At 52.3% G+C, this 24787-nt stretch overlaps 1 protein-coding gene across 8 annotated transcripts in view; it reads left to right on the top strand.

Moving 5' to 3' along the window:
- Nucleotides 1-24787, top strand: part of Nfix (nuclear factor I X) — a 94339-nt gene that overhangs the window by 10288 nt on the left and 59264 nt on the right. For 5 of the 8 annotated variants that reach the window (XM_087900329.1, XM_087900326.1, XM_087900332.1 and 2 more), the window contains exon 2: nt 17706-18237. In XM_087900329.1, the coding sequence (XP_087756455.1) occupies nt 17706-18237 (532 nt within the window). Of the gene's footprint in view, nt 1-16240; nt 16654-17152; nt 17273-17705; nt 18238-24787 lie in introns of those variants that run through there. The other 3 variants (XM_087900328.1, XM_087900327.1, XM_087900331.1) reach the window with 3 other exon arrangements.

Genomic DNA, 24787 nt, shown 5'->3' with positions numbered 1-24787 from the left:
TGTGCCTGGGCAGAGCCGAGTGGCTGCTAGTGCCAGTCTCCATTTCGGAGTTTGCAGTGGGGGGGGGCATGCTGGGCATCTCCAGTCCCCTGCCTGTCCCGTGCAGCCTGAGGCCTGTTCTCCCCCATGCCTACTCCTTGGAAGGGCTTGGGGCTGCTTTGCCCGCTGCCCCTTTGCAGCCTGGAGCTTGGCGGGGATGTCTGCCTGGCTTCCATCTTTCCTTGGTGCTCTTTCTCTCTCTTTATCCTTCTCTGCCTGCTATGGCTCACCATTCCTGGCATCACCTCCCTCCCCCTCCCGTAGGCGCCAACTTCACTTCCAACCCTGCCATTGTTGGCTCTCCCAGCCTTCTCTGCCGCCTAGGGCTGGGACCAAAAATGGGGGTTTGGGAGGTGTGGGCATGTGGGCATTGGGGGGCTTGCTGGTTGCTTATCTGCATGTCTGAAATGGGCATGTTCTCTAAGCCAGTTGGTTGACCTGCCTCTTCATTTAGCCTCAAGGTGGGCAGAGCTAGGCCTCAGCAAAAGCAGGAATTCTTTCATTTCTGAAACCCCCTAGGCCTTGTGCTGGCCTCTGGACATCCAGGAGAGCAGAGTGACCGTTATCCGCATGCCAGGTGTGGGCAGGCAAAAGCGAGTCTTCATGGATGGGATACCCACACCCTTCCCCAAGTTTCTCCCAGAACTACTGGTTCCTGCTGCCGTTCCCTAGAGCTGGGATGGGGCTGACCAAGCCTGGTATTGGGCACTTGTGCCCCCAGAGGGACAAGGGACTTTGGAGGAACCGGTTTACTGCCCCCCCTCCCCCAAGCCCGCTGCCCGAGTCTCTCTGCACTAAACAAAGTTTGCTAAGTAACTTCAAATGTTATTTGAGGACGGCCTGGCCTCAGCCCAAGGCGGCCCTGTGGAAACTTGTTTTTCGCTGCCGAGGCTGCAAGTATCAAAGACACACTTTCGGATGAGGGGGGTGTGCTTCCATGCCTCTCCCCTCTGCAGCAGGGGCTGGCCCCGAAGGGACACTCAGAGCAGACACACTCAGGACACACAAACCTTCCTGGGACATGCACACCAGAGACAGCATCAAGCCAGCCATAACATGCAACACATACACTGATGGAGGCCTGAACCATATGTGCCTTTTATTTCTACACAGGGTAGAGCCCCTAGCCCATGTCCCCAGAATTCTTCCTGCTGGTGAGACTTTTGTCCTTAGTGCCTGGTCACACAGTTCATATGCTCAGAGTAGTTTTTTGTTTTGGGTCCCTAGGTATACTTGGATAAATCTCTTCAGCCTCAGTTTCCCTACCCATACAGGGAAGCTGGGCAGTAGGAGAAGCTGAATCCCACACTGGTTAGAATTCCTAGGTGGTAGCGAGAATTCCTTGGTCTGGCTGCTTTTTGACTGTGTTTGGGGTGGCTGGTCTATCCTGAGGGGTTGAGTCCTGAGCTCAGCTCTGAGCATGGGGCCTGTTGTATGAATGCTGCTTATAGGAAGTGACTGGCATTGTGACTGTGTGACATGGTGTACTGGCCCCACCTGGAGGCCCCAACACCTGCAGACCCGTAACTTCCAAGCCCCCCCCCCCCCCAGTAACCTGTGTCGACCTTGCTGACTTGATCCCCTCTAGCCTTCCCTTCCCTGCGGCTTTCGTTCTTACTCTTTCTTTCCATTTTCCCCAGTGCTGGAGAATTTAATCCAGGGCCTTGAGCAAGCAAGTGCTCCACCACTGAGCTTCACCCCAGCTCTTCTTATTTTGTCCCTTCCTGTCTCAGTCTGTGTCCTCTGTCCTCAAATCTCTTTTCTTTCTTCTCCAGGTCTCCATGCCTTCTGCTAGGTCAGAAAAAGAGAGAGATGTTTACAGGACGTTTGTCCCTCGCTGAAGCCAGCCAGGCCTCAGGTCCTCCATTCATTGAGGTCTCCAGTCACTCCCTTGGGGCTGGGGGGTCACCGAAATCCTAACAAGGACTGTGCTCTTAAGCGGACACAGTGGGGGGTGCTTTGTTACATGATCTTCTGTCTCCTCTGAGGGTAGCAAACTGATGGACCCCCTGGAATATAACGGAAAAAAAGCAAGATTTGAGGGGACAGTGGGATACCACCCCCCACACACACCACGAGAGCTTACCACCCCCACTGTCAAATAAATCCTCACTGAGGTGGGTTTGTAGGGTCTCCCAGCCCCAGCCCCAGCCATTGCTCATCTCCACTCACAGGCAATGCCCGCAACACCCGCCACCCGCAGTCTGTCGCGCGGTGACAGCCTGTCACAGGCACTGCCGCACACCGGCACAATCTGTCGTCCACGCACAGTCTCACACACAACCTGTCACACACACACACACACACACGCACACACACACACAGCGGCACAGTCACACAGCCAGCCTCATGCGATCACACCAAGCGTCACAGCTTGTCACAGACATAGATTCCTCACAATCAAAATAACAGCTACAGACCCATCTCCAGAGCCTTTAGTTCCTGGGGCCGGCAGGCAGGCAGAGGTACCTGTGACCCGCCACCTTTCTAATACAGGGCAGCTATGAGTAACCTGTTTATAGAAAAGAAAATAGAGGCCAACAGGCCAGGTACCCTATGGGGCTGGGGAGTGGTTAACCAAGTCACCTCACCTTTCTAGTCCTGCTCTTATCCCCCCAGACTTGACTCCTCCTCCCTTGGAATTACAGGTGTCCCAAAGTCAGGCTATGAAATAGAACCTGTGGCTCTTGCCTAAGGGTCATTAAACTGTCGGTAGCTGGGGCAAATTGAAGTGAACCCTCTGACCCAGATGCTCTCTGGTCCCAGTGGTGCTCTGGTGGGCACGGAATCCTATGGAGTTCCATGCATGATGTGTGCCTGTAATCCCAACACTCAGGTGGCTGAGGCTGAGGCTGAAGGATCACTGAGAGTTTGAGGCCAGCCTGGTATTCATAGTTTCAGACTAGGCTGGCCTAGAGTGAGAGCCTTGTTTCAAAAAGTCAAAACCCAAATCCAAACCAGGAAACCCAACCAATCACCTCCCAACAGAGAAAGACGACCATAGCAACACAAAAAGCCATTAGGCAGTGTAGGGCTATCGGAGGCTACTGTGTGTACCATGGACACTGAGTTGTGGGTCTGATGTGTGTATGTATAATGGTAAGGCTAGCGTGGCCATGTGGTCTGCAGTGGTGGCAGTCTGTGGTCCTGGGGGGGTTCCAGCTGGTAGACTCAGGTCTGGCAGCAAGGCGTCAGTGCCTGCCCTGTACACGTGGCTGGAATGGCACTGTGGCTTCTAGGTCTCACCTCTGTGCCAGGCCAGGCCCCAGCATCTCCAGGCATCTGCACCTCTACCCCTCGGGGGCCCTCTGCGTTCCAGGGCGCTTCATCCTCCTCTTTTTAGCCGCCTTCTGTAGCTTTCCCCTTCTTTGTTCCACCCCCCGCTGGCTCTCGGGGCTTCCCCCATTGGAGTTGCCTCAGCCAAAACCAACACTGCTCCAACGACAACCCTCCGAAGCCTGCAGGGTGAGGGCCCTGCCCCTTGGCCCACTCGGAGCCCAGCTCCCAGCTCCGCTGGGTCGCAACAGCAACCAGGATACACGTGGCCGTGGCCGCAGCTTGGGCGTAGGATGTACAGGGGGAGCCGCCTGCAATGTAGACTCCTGAGATACCTCAGTAAAGCTCTGGGGGAAGTGCACACACCTAAACAGGATCCAGCGGTGAGGGACCCACAAGAGTCCCTAGTCACCTCGGATCAGGATCTTAATCTTCTTCACCTGTCTAGGTCTAGCACCCCAGAAAGGCTGCAGGGGGCACACATACTCCTAAGGAAGCCCGGTTGGGCCTTGGAGCCCCGACACTCAGTCCCTCCCCTGCGCATGCCGAGATGAGGGGATCCTAGCACGTGTGCTACAATGCGCCTGTTCACAGAGGTTCCTGACTCAGGTGGTCTGTATGCTTGTAAGATCCTCTAGTGCCCACGTTTGTGGCTCCAAGCGCACTGGCACGCAGCAACTCCTCAGCCTGCACGCGCGTGTGTTTCACGTGAACTACACACCTGCCAGACCGCCCAGGGCACCTGGCTCCAAAGCCTTATTCAGGCTGTTGGAGGGGAAGGGGCCAGTACGGGAGGCCTAATTCCCTCTCTCTCTCTCTCTCTCTCTCTCTCTCTCTCTTTTTTTTTTTTTTTTTTTAGAACATCCGCTCTCTCTAACGCCCTGGGGGCACAGGTGAGTTGCCTCAGAAGGCTGTTGCCCAGGCTCCTGCCTATGCAGAATTCATATTTGCAATTTTACCTTTTATATATATTTCAGTAAGAACTACTCCCTTCCTGCTCCCTATGTGGTTGGACTTTCCACTCCCCACTAGGCTCCGAACCAAACCTGCAAAACCTTTTCTCTCTCTCTCTCTCTCTCTCTCTCTCTCTCTCTCTCTCTCTCTCTCTCCTTCCTTCCTTCCTTCCTTCCTTCCTTCCTTCCTTCCTTCCTTCCTTCCTTCTTTCTTTCTTTCTTTCTTTCTTTCTTTCTTTCTTTCTTTCTTTTGTGTGTCAGGGACATGAGGCTAAAGCGGGGTTCTATTGAGGATGCCTCACGTTGTTAAAGGTCGATGTCGGATTGGGCTGAAAGTTTGAATCCTTAGTCCCTCCCCAAACACTATCCCTGTAGTGGGTGCTGGAGACCAGGGGATGTGCATGAGCGCTCTCGCGCTCGCTCTCGCTCTCTCTCTCTCTCTCTCTCTCTCTCTCTCTCTCTCTCTCTCTCTGTCCCTCTCCTTCTTTCTACCTCAATTCACAAAGAGGACATTTAATGTCCCCAACACCCATCCATCCTTGGCTAAATTGCCACCCGTCAGCAGAGTCCAATGTGGCCACTGGGGCTGTGTGCTTTCAAGTGCTTCGGGTACGACCAGCCGGCCGGGAGCGCCGGACTTCCGAGACCCTATGGGAGTGGATCAGAAGGAGCGCAGTGAGGACTCCCCAGAGAGCCCCAGACGTCCTGTCACTGCTGCCCTTTGTGATCTTAAGTCCCCTCTCCAGTCCATTAGACACCATCACGTGCCTGCTCGCAGCCCCAGCTCTGTGCTCCCCATAGGTGCCGCCACCCGCTCACGGGTGCCTTGGGTGCCTTCCGTAGTAGCCCCACGGGTGTTCTCTTGGCACCACAGCGTGTGGCATTCCCCCGACCCGCTGCCGCCACTGGCTCAAGACTCAGCAGGGGACAAGTGTGGGTGGGGATGGTGCTGAGGTCTCCCCGAGGGCCCTGGCTGGAGGAGGAACAGCAGCGCCGACTGACTGTCGCCCCTGGCACCTGGCACCGTCCTAACTGCACGGCGGTTCTGCCTAGAGGGACGGCGGGGTCGCGCGGACTACTGCGGGCATCGCGCATCCGCACCGAGGCAAAAAGGCGGGAGTGGGCGTCGAGGCCCCGCAGAGCAAGGCGCCTGTGGCACAGTGGCCGCGGAGGACTGGAATGGGTCTTGCCGACACCTTTTCTCGCGGGCAGTGAAGGGGACTAGTGTGAAAGGGACCACGGGCACTCCACACCTGACCGTTTACTCGCTGGGGTTGGCGAAGAGAGCCCGTGCCTTCCGTGAAGCCCCGGGTGCGCAGGCGTATCCCGGCTTCTGACTCAGGAACCGCGACCCCATGTCGGGTGCCTCGAGGGTTCCCTCCAGGGTGCGGGGTGCTGTCGAGAGCTGCTTTGCCTCAGTTTCTCTGCTGGCGTTCAGCCTACGGGAGAGAGCCGGGTTGCGACTGAAGCGCTCTGGACTCAGCGAAGCGCCTGCTGCTGGGGTGTTTTTTCCTGAGAGGTTCAAAAGCCCGGCGTCCACCGGGACATCAGTCCAGTCCAACAGCCCTGCGGCCCCAGGAGCCCAACGACCCTCCCGAAGCCGCCGCTTTGTAGGGTGCATTGGCGGGGAAATATCCCGAGAGATTTTTGTTCCAGTGCTTGGCTGGGGTTGGGGGCGTTTGGCCTTCAAGGAGCGTGCGGAAGAAATGTGACCAAGTGGCAGAAAATGCGCTTCCACCTCTCCTTTGCTTTCAGGCTGCGGGAATCGAGTTGCCTTGTCCAGCCTGGTTTTTGTTGTCCTTTGTTTTGTGTTGTTTAAAGAAAAAAATATAATAAAAATCACCCTAATTTAAAATTTTTATTTTGTCCCCATGAGCAACATAATTTTGTCTCTTGGGGCTGACTTCTTGAATTTAGGGAGCCAGAGCTACCAGCTCTGTCGGGAGACTTCATATCAGGGCAGGAAGAGGGGAAGGTGGGGGAAAGTGGGGAAAGAACCTGTACCGATTATGCTGAACCTGTTGGAGAAGGGAGCTGGTGTAGGCTAATGCCCGCGAGTCAGAGCCACCCCCAGGTGTCCCAGGAAGCTGCCTGTGGAACTCTCAGGCGCCTCTGGAGCAGCCTTCTGAATTACTTCAGTGCGCTTTGATGGTGGGTTTATTTCGTTCCCCAATTGTATGTGACTCAACTCGCTCCCAGTTGCTCCCTGCGGGGAGGTGACCCAGGGCAGTGGTTAACACCTAGGCTGGCACCGTGGACTCTGGACCCCAAGACGACCCACCTGAGCTGCAAACTTCTCCTACCCCACTTGGAACGCCCCGGCCACACTTAGCACCTTAGCGCCTTATTGTTCAGGTTTCCTCCCTCCGCACTTAATTTTTTTCCATATAAAGTTTTATTACTACTTTTTTTACGTGTGCGAAACTGAGGCTGAATGGTAGAAACAGAAAGAAAAGAAGAAAAGGAAAACACGTCAAAAATGCGGGTGACCTCCGACAGTGGGGCTGCAGGCGTCCCCATGCTCTGTGTGCTCAGTGGCCGGTTTCCCTGGTAGAGCCAAGCATGGAGATGCCCTCCGCTGAAAAGGCGCTATTTTGATTTTAATAAAAAAAAAAAAAACCCTGTGTTTCATTTAGGAGTGCACTTTGTGCTGCCCCTGTAGACAGAGCCCGGGTTTGCCACGCCGAGTCTGTAATCAGAGAGAAATACCAGCTTTGTTGGGGGTTAGACTGTATCATTGGCTAATGTAGTGGTTTAAAAAAAATAATGCTAAGCATTGGAATAATTAAAGCGTGAGGAATAACTCATGTCTTCTCTCTCCTCTCCATTCAGCATCGTCTTATTTAAAGACTGAAAGAGCAGAGCGTTTTTTAGGCCAGCCAACCTAGTTAGTTTTAATTCCCGCTCTTTCCCTCCTTACCGCCTCCCCGTAACTCGACTGATTCGAAAATCCCCAGACTGGTAGAAAGTGGGAAACTTGCTGCCGGGAGGCAGTTCTCCCAGAGTTGGAGATGTCTCTCCCCCAACCCCTGGGCCCTGACCTGCTGCCTGGTTTGCAGTAGGTAGAGCGGTTTTAAAAGAGAAAGGAAGAAAGGAGCGGGGCTCTGGTACCCATGCCAATGAGGGCACCTTTCCCAGGTTCTGGCCGGCTTAGGGAGAGCCAGCCCGGGCATAGGGAAGTAGCTTCACTGTATTTTGCTGGTTTTTTGTTTTGTTTTGTTCGAGACAGTGTCTCACTATGTCCCTCTGGCTGTCCTGGAGGTCACTTGTGTAGACCCTGCTGGTCTTGAACACTCAGAGATCTGCCCACCTTTTCCTGCTCTGTTTTTCCAGCAGCCCTTACCCCAGAGAGGATCAAGTGTTTTTAAAAATTGCCCTAGGGGAGGACTTATTTCAATGTAAGCTATATAATTCCTTTCCCCCAGCCCTTGTGCAAAAGGAAAGTGTGGTTTGGAGAGCAGCCTTGGCAGTCCTGTGCCCTTGTGGAGGTCCTGTGCCCTTTCTAGGGGAGATATCTGCTTGCTTGGGCTGGACCTGGCATCTTGTCTTTAGGCAGCACAAATGCTGCTACACATAGGCATAGGCCTGGATTCCAGAGGAAGAATGCTCACGGACTGGCACTGCCCAGAGAGATGTGGGAATCCGGATGGGGTTGTAAACGGGGCTGTGGAGGTTTGCCCTGGGCCTCAGGCCTTTCCCCAGGAGTTGCAGGACCACTGAGAAGTAAAGGGCCAGCGTGTATTGGGGAGGAGAAAGGAAAGAAAGTGGGCAGGAAGAGATGGTGGGGGCTTATCCCACAGAGGGCCTGCAAGCTGCAACGGAGTTATTTATTATTTACTTATTTGCTTCAGGTGTCTTTAATTAAATGTGTTTCTCTCATTTTCCTGGTTATTTGCTGCTCAGACTTTTTAACCAACCATCCCTTGCATCCATCTTTTTACATAAGCAGAAACTTTTTTTTTTCCTCCTTAGAGAGATATCGTGGGAGGTATTTTGCCTTCAGTGCTTTTTCTTTCCTGTTTTTTTTAAATTTAATTTTAAAATTATAAAGTAAATTTAGTGCTAGTGAAAGTGTGTGTGTGTGTGGGGAGCCAGCTGGGTCTAGTGAAGGGGTAGGCAGACATGCAGAGTTCGGCCTTCCTCAGGGGCAGACTGGTCCCAGAACCCCAAGTTAGCCTGCAGCTGCCTGCTTCTCCCTTAGCCTCCTCCTCCTGTGCCCTCGTCCCTTCATCTCCTGGCAGGAATCTGGTGGGTAGTAATGGGCACTGATTGCCGGGAGAGTGTTCATTCACACCTAGGAGCTTCCTGAGCCATAGTCCCTTTGCTTCCAGGCAGGGCAAGAGGAGGGGCCTTGCTCCCTAGTCACTGGGGCTGCTGGCTTTTGGCTCTATAGGTCCTGTCTGCGCCCCCCACACATGTGCTGCTAGTTTGCTGAACTGCTGCACAGTTGGATGCCCTGTTGATGGGATCAGTGTTGGGCAGATACACACAGAGAAAGACTCTCTCCTCTGCATTATTGAGGAGGAGAGGGGCTTCTATTCACCATACATTTCTGGGGTCACATGAGCACACACACTGGTCTCTGGTCTCCAAGGTGCGTGCACACACACATGTTCACATTGAGGCCTTTGATTTTTTGCAGAACTATTCTTAAGGATTCCTAAATTATGGAAACTCTATAGCTTGGAATGTTAAGGCCTGTTCAGTAGTACTGAAAATGTTTCTTTCCTAACCTGGGTGGAGTTGCATGGGTGTGTTCTCTTTGTGGAAAGGTATGGAGCGATGCACTCACAATGTGAGCATTCTTTGTATACAGCAGCTTCTACTAAAAATTTTGTTTAAAAAAAAAAGAAAGAAAAAGAAAAAAGAAAGAAAATTCTAGGCCCCAAAGGTAAAGGAAAGGCCACCCATTACACATTTAAAATTCAAATTTAAATAAAAATATGCTCCAGCTTGCTTTACTCAGTTCTTCCTGATAGGAATGGTGGGAAGGCTTGTAAAAATTAGTGGGCTGATAAAGAAATGAAACAACCTCCCCCCAAACAAAACTCCAAGGCTTGTGGTCCACACGGCTTCCAGACCAGTCCATACTGAGAAGGGCCTGCAGGCCACCAGAAGACTTAGGTATAGAAGATTTCTTCTCAGAACCAGAGGGTGAAAGTAGTACCTTCCTTGCCAGTTACATTTTGCTGTCAACATCTGGAAAGCAAAATTGCAGCTGTTCTCCCTGCCCCCTCCATTACCACCTCTTTTTTTTTCTGCACTTAAATTTTTTGTGTGCTTGCCATCCATACTTCAATTTTCCATAGTGTAAAAACATTTTCACGGCTGTGTTCAAATTGAATTTTTAGATTTGGACTTTTAAAAAAGCGTGCATCCTTTAGTCTGACGGTATAATTTTTGGAGCACTGTGTTTGAACAGGCCAATGATGGTCGCCACCGTTTGCCTTCCTTCTCTCTGCTGTCAGCTCTGGCCAGAAGCGTGAGGGAGGACTCCTAGCCGCCCAGGACAAGCTCCCTCTTTTCGCCTCTCTGCTTCTTGGGCAGGTAGTGACTGCATCGCCCTCCACCCCCCACAGCCCTTCTGCGGTGTTTTTGTTTTCTCTTTGCCCCCCAAAAATATTTGAACCAAAAAGCCTCTCTTTTTTTTCCTCCACCCACAGCAAACTGAAAGGACTAGTGAACCGTGATTCAACAGAGCGAGGGCGCCTCTTTTCTTCCTTAGCATTAATTAACTCAAGTTCGTTAGGACGTTGGGTCTGTCGCCCACAGTTTTCTCTTGTGTGTGCTGAATCGGGTCATAGAGGGAGACTTCCCGTGCAAACAGTTTGTGTTGGAGCTGGAGGACCCAGAGGGGGAGAGAGGGTGAGAAAGAAAGGGAGCCCGGGAGGGAATGAGCGGGAGGCAGAGGGTGGGCACCGTCCGAAATCCTCCAGGCCCTGGTGCCAGCCTTTCTCTGCAGGGGCTAGGCACCGGGGGAAATGAGGAATCTAGGGTTTTCTTGGCGGTGATCCTGGCCATAAAATAATTGGGGAGCAGTATATTTTGAGGGATTAGAATATGTCTGAAACTGAACATTTGGGGGTAAGCTGTTTGCCCAGGCAGAGCCGGCCCAGCTTTCCCAGAACCCTTGAGCAGTGAAAACAGCAGAGCTCAGGACTCTGCCTGTTGCTGCAGCAGCTAAAGAAAGAGGCTCCCCTAGGGCCGAGGGTGCCATGGTGCAGGCTGGCTGGGTATAGGGATCTAGAGAGGCCTGGTCTCTCTGTGCCCCTCTCCCATCTCGAAGCACAGAGAAGCAAAATCAAAATGGGGTGGTGTGGATCCTGACTGAGCTCTTGGGGTCAGTGTATCTGGGAGTGCAGGTTGTGTGCTCAAATTTAGGGGGAGCGTGTTGAAGGAAGGGCCTGCAGCTGCAGCACCTATAGGCAGCTCCAGCATTGCCCTGGCCCCCGCTTCCCTAACCCAGCAGATGCTTTTTTTCTTGTTCTGGAAGCAAAGACCTCACCTAGGGCAGCCCCTTTTTTTCCCTTTCTCTCGCCTTTTGTCAGTTTTTCTGTTCTTTAGAGAAAGTTGTGAAGCTGGTCTGTGTGGTTCCTCCCTTTTCCTGGGCCCTGGGCCACTGTGGTGGGTGAGGCACACAGCCTTGGCCCCTGAAGCCTTTGGCCGTCACCTGTCCTGCTGGTTTGAAAGGCCCCGTCCCCACTCAGCCCATTGACTAGAGAGGAGAGCGTTCTGGCCTTCCCAGCATTTACTTGTATTTGGTGACACGGAAGTTTCAAGCTAAATAATGAATTAAAGACTAGGGTTTTGTTTCCTATTCCCCATAGAAGACAAGATGAAAGTAAACAATCTCCAGAGGCACTGGAGAGAATAGATCATCTCCTCTAACACCCCCATCCCTATCCTAGCTTGTTCTGTGCCAAGAGGGTGAGGGGAGATGTGCCTGAAGCAGGGGAGCCTTCCAGCCAGGAACGAGGCTGCTTGTTGGCCCGGTCCCAGGCCACAGCTCCCGATTTGTAGCAAGGAGGAGAAAAGGCAGTGCGTGGGGGCGCCCAGGGGCATTTTACAGGAGTATTATGTGGCCTGGTTCTGAGACAGACCCCAAGAGAGACCCAGCTCTGGTGTGGGCAAATCCATCGTCTCGCCCAAGGACATTTTTCACACAAACCCGGTGGCGGTGGCTGCTGTTCCTGAATGGAGGCCCAAATCAGCCCAAACCCGCTTTGTCCAAATTATCGGGAGCCTCCTCGGAAAGTGCATTTTCCGGTTTCCATTCCTAGCGTTTCCAGACTCTTGGATAGTTTCACTGAGCAGCAGAGCCTCTTTCTGCCTCCCCCAGAGAGGGAGGCCCCACCCACCCCTAGGACAAGCAGCCCGGTCTCTTCCTTTGCTGCGGCCTGAGGTCCACGGTGTCTGCCCACGGCCTCTTCTAGCCTTCTGAGGGAGGAGCACAGATCTGACAAGATGGGAGGTGTGTGTGTGTGTGTGTGTGTGTGTGTGTGTGTGTGTGTGTGTGTTGGTAGTGGTTGTGGTTATGTATGAAGCTGTCCCCTTTCAGCCCAGACCCAAGGCAGAATTATAAATGCCAGGAATTAGGCAAACTCACTGGGCCTCTATTTGTGGCCTTTCTAATTTCCTATGCCTTTCCTGACCTACTCTGCAGGTAGGAAAATGGACCCCAGAATATCTGATGCTTTCTCCTTAGAGCAGAGCCATGGGCTTAAACTGCGAGTGCTTAACAAGTATGGGCCGTGGTGCCCAGGATCTGAGAGAATGTTCTAGGCCCAGAAGCCAGCAGTTTGGAGACAAATAAGATTTTGTTTTTAAAGGTAAAGAGACCTACCCATGGCTGGGTGTTTAAAACAAGGTCTCTTGTGCTTATTAACCCCACTACTGGGAGGCAAAGGCCAGTTACAAAATCTGTATCAGTTTTGGGAAATATTTTGTTTCCTGGAAGGATTTTTAATACTGTACATGTAAGTAAAGGACTGGGTGTGTTCTCTATTTTCCTCAAATAACCCACAAGGCTTCACAGCTCACAGGACTGCTCTGAGAGCCTCATGGTTTCCACCCCTGGAAGCCACCATTTTTCTTAGTTTTCTTTCTTTTTTCCTCTTGTCTTGGAGCCCTTCTCTATTTTCTTGCTTATTCGTTCTTTCCTTTCTCTTTGTCTTTGACTTTTTTTGCAGCTTCCAGCCAGCTCCCTGCTCTGGGTTTGCCCTCTGCCTCTCTTTCTTTTCCTCCGCTTGTGTTTCTGTTTCTGTGGCCTGCTTAATCTTTGGGATGTGGGGGGACACACATCTCTCTCCATGGTGGCTGGATGGGCATCAGAGCAGCATCTCAATAGAAACTCCTGTGTTTTCACCAAGTTTTATCTTCTCAAAAGTAAGAGAGGCCTTTCTTTCATGAAGTTAAATTTTTCTCTTCCAAAATCAAAAATCCATGTTGCTTTCTCGAAAGTGTTATCTCTGGTGTCTTGACTTCTCTTGCAAATGGAGAAAGTACTTTCCAAACTCCCCCTTCTCTCTGGCCTTCCCCTGTTGCTCTAAGCATTCCTGCTTCCTTTTCCTTTGGTTGATTTTTTTCCTTTCATTTTCTTTCTCGCTTCCTTTCTTCTCTTCTCCAGCAATCTGTAGGTTCCCACATTTGCTCTTTCCAACCCTTGAACCATCATTTCTGTTTGAAATCAGACCTGGAAGCATCTTAAATCGTCAATAATTTTCCAGTCTTGGCTTGGGTCTGGTGCATCAGGGTGCAGGAGTGTGACCTTCAGAAGGAGGGTGGGCTGGGAAAGGAAGGAGTTGGGACAGGGACAGGTAATCTTCCAAAGGGTGCCTGGTGCTTAGATTGTCTCCTAGCGAAAAGGGGAAGGTTCTCTTTTGTTTGGGAGTCTAGGGGCAAGCACACACACACATACACACACACACGGGGGGGGGGGGGGAAGAGCTGTTTTATCTACTGGGATGGCCTGCTTACAGGAAGCAGTTTCTGCTGGCAAAGTCACAGCAGGCAGGAGACTCTGCCCAATGACCTTCTGCTTACCTTCAAGGTTATAGCCCCCAGCTAGGAGAAAGACAGTTGACAATTGTTCTCCCTTCCAGATTCATGAGGAAGGGCCTGTTGCTGTCCTGCCAGTCTCAGAGGCTTCCTGCAGACGCTGCTTGGTGCTGTCACTCTCAGCACCCAGGGACCTTTGACTCTTTCCTTCCTCAGTTCTTCAGAGACTGGCTCTCACACTGTCCCTAATGCCTGCGGATTTTCCACTAGCCATGGAACTGTCGCTGCCCAACGCAGACTTTCAGCTGGGTTGTCCCACCACACTGTAGTCCTGGAAAGGAACAGACCAGGATTTGCCACAGAACAGTATTGGCCATTTCCTTTTTAATATTTAAATCATAATCAGAATAGCAACAACATCCCCACCACCCTTTGGACAGCCAAATGCAGGACTCACTTGCAGCTTTTATGACCTCATCTTGACTTTAGAAAGTGAAATTGCTTCCTCAAGGTGGAGAAGGCAGTGTTCCTTCGGTCCCTTATGTCACTAGGCGCTAAGCTAGCATCCTTGACTGGTTGGACCAAAGCCTGTTATTCACAGGACGTGAATTATTGAACACCACCCTAAGAGGCCTGTCTGTGATGGCACCTGCCTCCTGCACTGTTCTCTCTAACCGCGTCTCTCGGGTCAGCTGGGAGCTCACTCCGCTGGAGTTGGCCATTTAGGGTTTGGGGTCCCAGGTGCTGGATGGCACCTCCCATTGTCGGGGGGGGGGGTCTTTTGTTTGGGCACAGTCCAGGCGTTCTTCCAGGGGCCTCTTTGCTATTGAGCAGAAGGCCACAGAGCACAGGGTTTCAGCTGGTGAGGAAAGGGGCACGAGTGAGCAGTGACCTTTTTCCCTGTGCCAACTTCGGGTTGAGCCTGCAGAGAGGGTGTCTGCGGGGACTGAGCACTGGTCACTCGGCAGTCTGTCGATATCCTACCTCGGCTCTCCCTTTCGTTTCCTGCCTTCCTTTTGCTTTCCCGGAGGCCTAACTCAGCTTCCCAGAGCTCTTTCTGGAGAGTCCTCCTGGAGGTGCCCCCCACCCCCAGGAAGTGCCTAGTTGGGGACCTGGAGAAAGGACTTCTCTGGCATCACCTCTCATGCCTCTGGTTTCCGAAGGCCCTTGCCTTCTGTTTTGCCATATCTTTTCTCAAGCCTTCTCTCCATCCAGGCTTCTTGGGTTTATATGCTTTTGCACCTTGCATTTTAGTCTGTTGAGGGACAGGTAAGAAAGCTACCCCCGTGTCAGTAGCCAGGGCAGAGCTGGAGAAAGGAGGAATTGCAGAGGGTGGGAGGTGGTAGTGCCAGGGAAGTAGTGCCCGGCTTTCTGCCTCTGTCACTTCTCCCAGGGGCTGGCTGTTGTGTTTGTAGCTGCGTGTGGTGCTTGCCAGAGGAGCGCTGTGACAGGAGGCTATTTTAATAAACTTGCAGCTTCACGAGCCGAGCTGCATTGCGTTGGCATCTCCCGTCACCACTAATGGAGTATGCGTGGCTGGGTGTGGGCCGAGGGAGGCTGTGAGCTTACTGGGGGCTGAAGAGAAGGCAAGGAGGCACAGGGTTCCTCCTCCCCTTGTTTGGGAGTGCTCCTGAGTCCTACAGGCAGCAGGGTCTGAGGGACCAAGAGGTGGCAACACCCAGCCAACATTCTGTGCTGTGCTGCTTGGCACGGACACTTTCCGAGCTCTTTCTCCTATTCAGAGTTCTGTAGGCTGGTGCACAGAGTGGAGGAGAAAATGTCCACTCGCCCCACTGTGCTCCATAAAAAAAAAAAAATCTAAAAAAAAAATCTAGAACCAGAGAGTGTGCTGGCCTGAGAGAGACTGAAAGCAGAACACAGAGAAGGCGCAGCTGCTTCCCCAAGGCCTTCTGGGGCTCCCGCCCAGCCGCCAGCCCGCCAGGAGTCAGACCTTTATTTATTTATTTTCTGGCTTAAAAAAAGTCCGCATCTTCCTCAATCCTAGTGTTCCCACCCCCCAAGTTTGTTGGGTGACTGCTGCCAAACAGACCCAAGTGGGCGCCTGGGATGAAAATTCATAACTGCTGGACTTTGCTTTTGCTTGTTCATTAGACGTGAACTTGTCGATTGGGCAAATTGTTTTTGGTCTCCAACTGCCGGGGGGCTCTCCCCACCCTCTCAGCTAGCCCAGCTACCTCCTCCCCTTGGACTCAGCCATTGGCTGCACGAGGATGCCTCTTTGCCAAATAGGTGGATTCCCCCCCACTCTCTTTCGGGCTCGCGTTCTCTCTCTCTCTCTCTCTCTCTCTCTCTCTCTCTCTCTCCCTCTCCCCCCTCTCCCCCTCTCTCCTCTCTCTCCCTCTCTCTCCCTTTTTCCCTCCCTCCCTCCCTCCCTCCCTCCCTCCCTCCCTCTCCCTTTCCCTCGCTCCCTCTCTTTCTCTCTCCTTTCCTCTGGCTGTCTCCCTCCCCCTCTTTTACTGACTTGGCACACACAAATGGATGGGGATTGAGCATGAACGGGGAGGGGGGAGTTTGAGAGAAAAAAGAAGCCACAACCCCCCCACCCTAGCGGTGCTGGTGCACACACACCCTCTCCCGCGCGCGCGCGCGCGCGCTCACATGCGCACCATCGCACACCCCATCCCATCCCCGTCTTCCTGAGATCCTCGCTCTCTCCCTCCCCCTCTTCCTTCCCTCCCTCCCTGGCTCCCTCTCTCCCTTTTGCTTCGTCTGCCAGCAACGGTCTGCAGCCGGTCAGAACTCGTCCTCTTCCCGAGAATCTGCGAGCTCCCCCTCTTCCTCTGGTCGGGTGGAGGGAGCAGCTCGAAGTTTACACCCTTGTGCCGCTGCCAAAGCCGAAAGCCTTTTCTTCAGCTGCTGCTTTTTCCCTCCTGGTTTTTGTTTTTGTTTTTCGGGGGTGGGGGTGGGGTAGGGTACGTTGTCGTGGGTGAACGTGGGGTGGTGGTGGTAGGAGGTTGGTTTTGATCTTTAATTTTGCATATTTTTTGCTCTTTTATTTTAAACTGCAAGAGGATGCACAGGGGAAGAAATTGAAACAATTTGTTGGCTTTTGTTTACCTGGTGTGTGTAAGAAGCCACCTCGCTCCCTCTCTGATCGCCATCCCTGACCTTTCTTTCTTTTTACTCCTTAAAAAAATTAATTTCCCCCTCTGTGCAATGGAGCGTGGGGGGTGGAGGGGAAGGGTTTGAGAATCCACCCAAGCCCGGCCCCTATTCCCCAGAACACCAATAATAACCCCCTTTAAAACATTTACCTTCCTCCCCTGCTCCTCCTCCTCCCCTAGTCCCACCGCCCCTAACTCATAACTCTGTTGAGTCCAGAATCTCAGAATCAGGCGTTGGCTTTGCCGGGTGCTTCACATCGATGGTAATTATTTGATTTTTTCCAGCTTTATTTTTGTAAAAAGAAATCAATTATTATTTAAACTTCAAACAAGCAAACAAGCAAAAAACCAAAAACCAAAACAAAACAAAAGGGAAAAAAAAACTGAGAGAGCCCAGCCCTCTGTCACCTGATTGAGGGTGAAGGGGTTGTGGGAGATTGGGGAAGGGGCCGCAAGACGACCCATGTAGCTTTTAACCCTAATGTGGCTGAGAAAAGCACCTTATTTGGGCTAACAAGAAGTGTTTTGTTCATTATTACTGTGATTAACGTTAGTATCGGTGCCGATAACAAAGCTGAAACCACATATTTAGGATTTAGATCTGATTTTAAAAAATGCTGGGGTGGATGTTCCAACTGGATCTGAAGGAAAGAAATGCAAGCAGCCTGGTGAGAGGGGACCCAAACCCTCTTTCTCCATCTCAGATGGCATTTTCTGTCTTCTCAGGGGGGCAGCCAAACATTGGCCAGTCCGGACAGGAGGACAGAAGGCAGCAAGGCAGCTCTTGCTTGCCCTTCCTTCTGCACCCTCAGGCAGCCGGACACTGGCCTGGGACCAGCTGACCCTAGTTCACAGCTGCCTTAGAACATGGAGATGTCATGGGTGCGACAGAACTTGGGGGGGGGGGGGGGGGGTACCAGCAAGCCCGTGGTGTGTGTAGCAACATTGTCTGTGTGCACGTGTGTGTGTGTGTGTGTGTGTGTGTGTGTGTGTGTGTGTGTATGGAGGGAGAGAGAGAGAGAGAGAGAGAGAGAGAGAGAATAGGTGTGTGGACAGGCTCCCGTGCCTGCCTCTTGTTTGGTTGCTGAGGCTGAGATGGGAGCAAGTGGCTTGCGAAACTGGTGGTGGCTTCAAACCACACTTCAGTAGAACAATCTCAAGAGAAAATTGCTGGGGGGAGGGAGAAGGAGGAGAAGGCGGTTTTCCTAGTGCCCCCTTCTAACGCTGTGTTTCTCCTTCTCTCTTTCCCCCTCATCCCGTCTTCCCCTCCTCCCGTCCTCCCTCGCCCCGCATGCTCCCGGCTTGCCGCCTGCAGGATGAGTTCCACCCGTTCATCGAGGCGCTGCTGCCTCACGTCCGAGCCTTCTCCTACACCTGGTTCAACCTACAGGCGCGGAAGCGCAAGTACTTCAAGAAGCACGAGAAGCGGATGTCAAAGGACGAGGAGCGCGCGGTGAAGGACGAGCTGCTGGGCGAGAAGCCTGAGATCAAGCAGAAGTGGGCATCCCGGCTGTTGGCCAAGCTGCGCAAAGACATCCGGCCCGAGTTCCGAGAGGACTTTGTGCTGACCATCACCGGCAAGAAGCCCCCCTGCTGCGTGCTCTCCAACCCCGACCAGAAGGGCAAGATCCGGCGGATTGACTGCCTGCGCCAGGCTGACAAGGTGTGGCGGCTGGACCTGGTCATGGTGATTTTGTTTAAGGGGATCCCCTTGGAAAGTACTGATGGGGAGCGGCTCTACAAGTCGCCCCAGTGCTCGAACCCCGGCCTGTGCGTCCAGCCACATCACATTGGAGTCACAATCAAAGAACTGGACCTTTATCTGGCTTACTTTGTCCACACTCCGGGTAGGTTGTTTTCAACACCCCCTCCCCAGTTTTATTTCACTTGCTGGCATTTGTTCTGTTTATTGTTCTTCCTGTTTCTGAAATGTACTGCTCTGGGCCTCCCTGGCAGCTTGTCCTACTGGCCTCGGCTTCATATGTGGTGCCCCTCACACTTTTCCATCCTCTTCCTCTTTGCCCCCACCCCTTTGCTCTTTCTCCTCTCCTCTCTTGCCATGACACCCAATTTGTGCATCTCGTCTTTCCTAAAGTGAAGATGCTGTCAGTTTTAGGACAGGGCCAAGATGTCTCATAATTACCCATGATGGTAAGAGTTGGAGATGAAGATGATAACATCTTCTCTAACCACAGCTGATACAGAAAATGAGACGGAAGCGCTAGGGGCTGAGAGAAGGCGCAGGCTGGTGTGTAGCTTCACTTCATCTCAGGATCCCAGGAAAGGCTGGGTTTGGGGGAGGTGGCTGTCAGCAAGTCCAGGAGAGAGGGAAATGTGGAATCTGGCATTTGGGACCCAGAAGAGGCGCACCAGCAGTGGGATGGTTCTGGGGTGGGAGCTGCTGTGCTGGGTTTGTTTATTAGGGAAAGAACACAGTGAGGCTCCTTAAGCTCCCTGCTCCGGGACTGATGCACACCGTGGTACCAGTGGCCCTGGGCCCCTCTGGAGCAGAGGGGCTTTGTGGGGAGCAGGCCTGCCAGGAAACAGCTTGCTATAGAAGAAGTCTTAAAGGAAACCTGTAAAAACCTCTCCCTTTCTGTGCCCTAAGTGTTTCCTAGCTGCCTTTGCTCTTCTAGTATAGCCCTGTGTCTGGCCTGGGCTAGTTTAGTGCTCTGGCCTTGCCTGCCTACCCCCCAGCCCCATTTTTCTTTTTCTTTTCATAATTTCTTTCCACTTTTGTTTTCGTACAAATTGAAACAGAGATGGCTGGTTAATTTTTAGCCTCCACTCAGCTACGCCCAATTTACCGCCGCCTTTGAAACCTAAACGGGCCGGTACTCTGTGATTAAGCAAGGCAGAAGTGTGTTTACATTGTGCCCAACCAACTTGTAATGAGAGGCTAACAAACCTTTATGTGTGTGTGTGTGTGTGTATGTGTGTGTGTTTTCCTCTCCACTATTTCGGCATTTCCCCCTCATTTCCCTTCTTCCTCCTCTTTGTGTGAATGGGAGAGAATGTGGCTCTGGAAAACTGAAAACCTGTCCTTCCCGAGACAGTGCCTCTGTGTCTTTCTTTGTATTCATTCATTAAAAAAAAAAAAAAAGGCAGTTCATGCCACTGTGGTCACCCCTTGCCTGTTGGGAAAGTTGGGAGGAAGTGGTATGAGTGGATCCAGGCTCCCGGCTGGGAGATGCTTCCAGGAGGCTGTCCTTCTTAGAGAGGACAGTGCTGAGTGTGTGTTGGAGCGAGGAAAAGTGAATTCAAGGTCTCTCTTCTTGCTCATTCCCCTCCATCTGACTTGAGGCAGTGGGTACTGCCATAGACCCCTCTACTCTATAGATCTTTCTAGGCCTGCATGTGGCCTTAAGTGACCCCTCGTTTAGGAAGGCCAGTTTCATGTCCTTCCCTCTCTCCCTGTAGTTTGGATCTTCTCTTATTTTTTTCTTTTTGTGGGGTGGGGGTTGGAGAAGAAACTAAAGGAGACGAAGTTATTCCTCATTCTCTGTCTATACAGCAAGTCAGGTTATGGAGGGTGAGAGCTTGTTGGTGTTGGGGGTACTTGGGGCTGCTCAGAGCAGGGCCTGTCAGTATTCTTGCATCCCGGGAGCCTGAGCTTTCCACTCCTAGAGCTTGGAACCCCAAAATATCTATAGGGAAAATCAACATTTATCTTCCTCCTAGACTTCCTCCTAGGCTTCCTCCCCACTTCTGCTGTTTAGACCCTGGTAGCTGCATTGTTTCCCTGGCCTTGTTTTTTTTTAAGCCATGTATTTGTCAGGGTCTTACTGTGTAGATCTGACTGGCCTAGAACTTGGTATGTAGACCAGGATGGCCTTGAACTCATTAGAGATCCACCTGCCTTTGCAGCTGAGTGCTGGAATTAAAGACAAGACCAACCAGCCCTAGGCCACATGCTTGGCTACTGCTAGTGTGGGGCTGAGATGGGATGGTGTGCACAAGGAAGGAAACCATTTCCCAGCCAGCCTCCTGGCTTCTACACTGGTCTGGCAGGTGGAAGGGGCAAGGGGAAGGAACAGGGCTTCCTCTCCCTAGCTAATGAGGTCATTCACCCAGGAATATGAGTGAATTCATAGTACACCGATGTTGCCAGGGCCATTTCTGGCCAGGCTGAGGCCCAGTCTCCTCAGCAGATACCCGATACATAACTGAGAACATATTCTTTGCAGTTCAGGCGCAGACTTTAGACAATAACAATGAATGTTCAGGATTTCTTGCTGGAGTGGTTAGAATTGCACAGTACCTTTCTAGAGAAAATTTGGGTGTTGGTAAGGCCTCGTTGCTTGTTCTTTCCTAAGCCATTCCAGTGTGGCTGGTGTTCATGCTGAGATGCTACTTTCCCCAGTACCCTCCCTCCCAGTGCACCCAGTGAGCCACAGTGTAAGAAAGGAAGCCTAGGGTTGAGGGCTGGATAGATGGTCCCGTGCTTAAGAATACCGTTGTTCTTTCAGAGGACCTGGGTTCTGTTCTCAGCGCCCTTAATACATCATAACTGTCTGTAACTCCAGTTCCAGAAAATCTGACCTCCCTCTCTGACCTCTGCAGGCACAGGCATGTAGGCCATACAGTCATACACATAAAAATAAACAAATCTTTAAAAAGAAAAGCTGGGTTGAGGAGCTGGGTGGGGCTGGGCTGATGGTGCCAGTTTTTATGACCGAGGTTGAGATGGCAGGAGGCAGGAGGGCATGGCTTTGCTTCTAGGTGCCACTGTTGCCCAGGCCCTCACAGGCCTTTGTGCCTCAGAAGATCCAAGAGATGACACAGTGAGAAGGAATAGAGGATATGTATGGGTGATTTCTAGAATTTGGGTCTAAAGGGCTGCCACAAAGCCACCTAGCTGCTGTGAAGGAATGTCACCCTGTGTCTGTCAGTTTCAGCCGGGGTGAAGCAGGAAGCCCCATTGTGGAGAAGAGAATGTCCAGAGAGGGTGTCCCAGAGCAGGGGGTGTGACAGGGACAGCAGGAGTGGCAGGAGGAGGGCTCTGTGGCCTGGAGAGGTGCAGCCCAGTAGGCCCAGCAGCCTTGCTGACTGTCTCCAAAACCCGGGAGTGCTCTGGCAGTGGGAAGTGACCGTGGATCAACCTTCAAACCTTGGTTTCAGTCCTAGAAAACAGAACTCAAAACTATAAACCACTTCTTTACTTGTTGGTTGACAGCACCTCCTGCGCCCAGCACAGGACCTCTCACCTCACACATCACAGGACCTCGGGTGAGGCTGGAATCATGCATGTCCCCATTGCCCACCAGGACTGGGCATCACAGCCTGTCCTCGAGAACAGTCTTTGTACATCTCTTGAAAAGCTGAGCCATATGAGACTGTCACATCTGAGATTTCAAAAAGTCAGCAAATTTTTTTTTACCCTGAGACAAGGGTCTCAACTGTGTATCTCGTACTGTCCTGGAACTCACTCTGAAGACCAGGCTGGCCTTGAACTCACAGAGATCCACCTGCCTCTGCCTCCCTAGTGCTGGGATCAAATGCATGCTTTACTGTGTGCAGCTCAGCTGTCTTGCACCATGAAATACCTAGCTTATATCCCCATTTCCCTAATTACCAACTTGCTTTTGTTGATAGTTCACATAGATCAGAACCCAAATGAGGCTGTGGTTGACCTGTCCAGTAGTGGTGGCCATTGTCACTACTGTCCCTTCTCCTCCTGATCTCCACTACTTTTCTGTCAGTTTTTGTTGAGGGAACTGGGTCGTTTCTCCTGTGTGGTTTCCCGTGGAACTTCTGCAGGCTGTGCCCTGTGGTTTGGTGTGCCACCAGGCCCTGGGGTAGGTAGACTTGGCCTTATTTGTCAAAGGAGATTAGCTAGTAACTCAGGCTTCACCTAACGAACCTTTTCAAGCATGAGATATTCTGATTGACTCTGCTCCTTCCAGGAGTTGGGCTTAGAAGTTCGAGGTGGCTTAGAGGCCTGAGCAGGGACCTCCCGTGTCCTTCGCTGGTGGTGACTGTTGCCTGTTCCTGTCGGCTGAAAGCGAGTGAAGACCCCTAAGCCTTTTCTGGGCTCCCAACCCTTCTGGCGAGTCTGGTATATGTGGGAAAGACTGCCAGAGCACAGCTCCATTTCGAGAGCTACCCTGAGCATGGACCGGGTGTCACCCACTTGTCTGTGTCTTTGAGGCGGCACCATCTGGTATCAGGGTTGGCAGAGACCACAGGGTCTAGGAACACACATTAGCAAGATCTACGGGTTATTTTGTGAGGCAATGTCTAGTCCCCTTGAGATTTTGCTGTAAGCAGTGCCACCGTTGCTTTGGTGATTGTCTCTTATTCTCGCTCAAGGTATATGGCCCACAGGTTAGAACCAGCTTATACGACTGTGGATGGCAGTTGTCACAGTGACCACTGTTAAGATTTGCTGAGCCCAGCGTGGCTGTCTGTCTCCTTCACCTGTTTTCCTGGGATCGTCCAGGTAGAAGCAGATTGTTCTGTACTGTGGCGGTTTCCACCTGAGTAAGGCCTCCGAACTTCCCTTCCTCCCTCTCTCCAAAATGTCCTGGGCAGTGTCCCCAGCCCTGCCAGAGCCCTAGTGCACTTGCCATCTTCTGGGTGGTCCGGCTACATACTAGGAAGGTCCCAGAGCAAAACAAGAGTACATGGCTCCTGCCCGCAGTTATTGGGAACTGTGACATCGTAACCGCAGCAGAGGCCTTGAACCAAATGCAGGGCCTGCGGCATTACGCGCTTGTGAAGCCAGCCCATGTTCTCCAGATCACCTACTGTCGAGCCTTGGGGGCCCTGGCTGTGGACAGATTACCCTGACCCTTCCTCAGGCTTGGGCGTATTTCCAGAGCCCCTTGACCACCTGCTCCTGTCCTCTTTGTCCATAGAGCTGCCTACCCAGCCAGGCAGGAACCCCACTCCTCGCGGTTCACAGGGGTCTTAGTAGTGTCTGCTATGTTGGCCAAGCTGGAACTGTACCACGAGGGAGAAAATAAAATGTCCTTGTCTGAACTGATGCTACAGAGGATGGACCTTGAGGAGCCAAGTCAGCTGGATGATCCAGTCTATAGTTATGGGCAAGGTGACCAACCATACTCCGTCATGGGCCCAGCAGGAACGGGCCTTCTGCGACAGGAGTGCTGGGGGCTAGCCACCAGAAGGACTTCCTGAGGAACTGTTTTACTTTTTGGCACTGCCAGCAAGGGTGGAAGAATGCCCTTCATGAAACACACACTTAGCCTATGGCAAGCAAGGCCCTGGTCTTAAGGACTCCCAAGTCTCTGAGAAGGAGGCCCTGTATGTGCCCAGCAGGCAAAAGCCTGAAGATGGCTTCTAGAAAGCTCTGTCCAGAATGCCCAATAGGCATGAACCTGAAGTAATTCTTGCTGGAGAGAGGAAAGGCCCTCAGGGCTTCCTTGGGGGCAGCTTAGTTCAAGGTGACCACAAAGAGGAGTCAGGGATCTTCTTGCAAAGATGGGGTGCAGACAGGCAGTGAGACCCTTGTCCAGTGTTCTGTGGCAGCAGTTGCCCTCACTTTTTTCCTGGAGAAGGTGGCTGCCTCCCCAGCTCCTTCTGTTCCCCTCCCCAAGGAGCTGCCACGCTTAGGTTATTTTATCCTTTGCTGTCCGATTCAGCCGTCTTTTCAAAGGCCCCAGCCGTGTCAGTGCAGGGCTTGCACAAAAGGCCTCTTTGATTTCTTGTTTGTTTTCATTTGCCAGCAGAGGGGGGAGGGGGCAGGAGAGAAAGAGCTTCTGGGTTTTGAAATTTTTATTTGGGTTGTTTCATTCTCGGAGCTGGCTCCCTGGAACTAACTCCTGTCTGAGTTGGGGGCTTGGTGGCTGGGCAGAGGGTGCCCGAAGCCATGGGAGAAGGTGAACGGCCCAGAATGTTCATCCCGCAGGACAAGGCTGTTAGGCTATTTATTCGTAGGGGTGAGACCCAGGGGTGGGGAGGCTCCTGTAGAAGCCTGCATCTTGGGTAGTGGAAGGTCCCAAGTGCCTGACAGCAAGTGACTCCCCCACTTGTTGTGTCCCCACAGGGCTTGAGTGGTTGTAAATCTTGACTTTGCCGGTTTCCCTTTTCTGCTCCCAGACTCCACCACTTGCCTCTGTGGTTCCTTGGGCCGAGAGGGGGAACACCTCTAAGATACAAGCTTCTCACTTAGGGATTTTAGTATCTCCAGATTCAGCCAGACCCTTTCCTGCCCCATGCTGGAGAATGGAGCGAGGGTGAGGGTCTGCTCAGTGACTGGGTACCTTCCTAGGGATGGTGTCCGGAGGCCAGGCATGCCTCTGTGTAAGGCTGGGGACAGAATGGCACTGTGGAGGCCCTTTTTTAGCAGAGCTGAGGCTGAAAGGAAATGGAGGATCTTCTTGGTCCAACAGATGCAGACGAGGGACACTCAGACCAGCCCCTGCCAAGTGT

Source organism: Myodes glareolus, chromosome 22 (genome assembly GCF_982192425.1).
Source record: "Myodes glareolus chromosome 22, mMyoGla1.1, whole genome shotgun sequence".
Taxonomy (NCBI): Eukaryota; Metazoa; Chordata; class Mammalia; order Rodentia; family Cricetidae; genus Myodes; species Myodes glareolus.
Note: the sequence above shows the minus strand (reverse complement) of the source record. Positions and strands in the feature narration are given on the sequence as shown.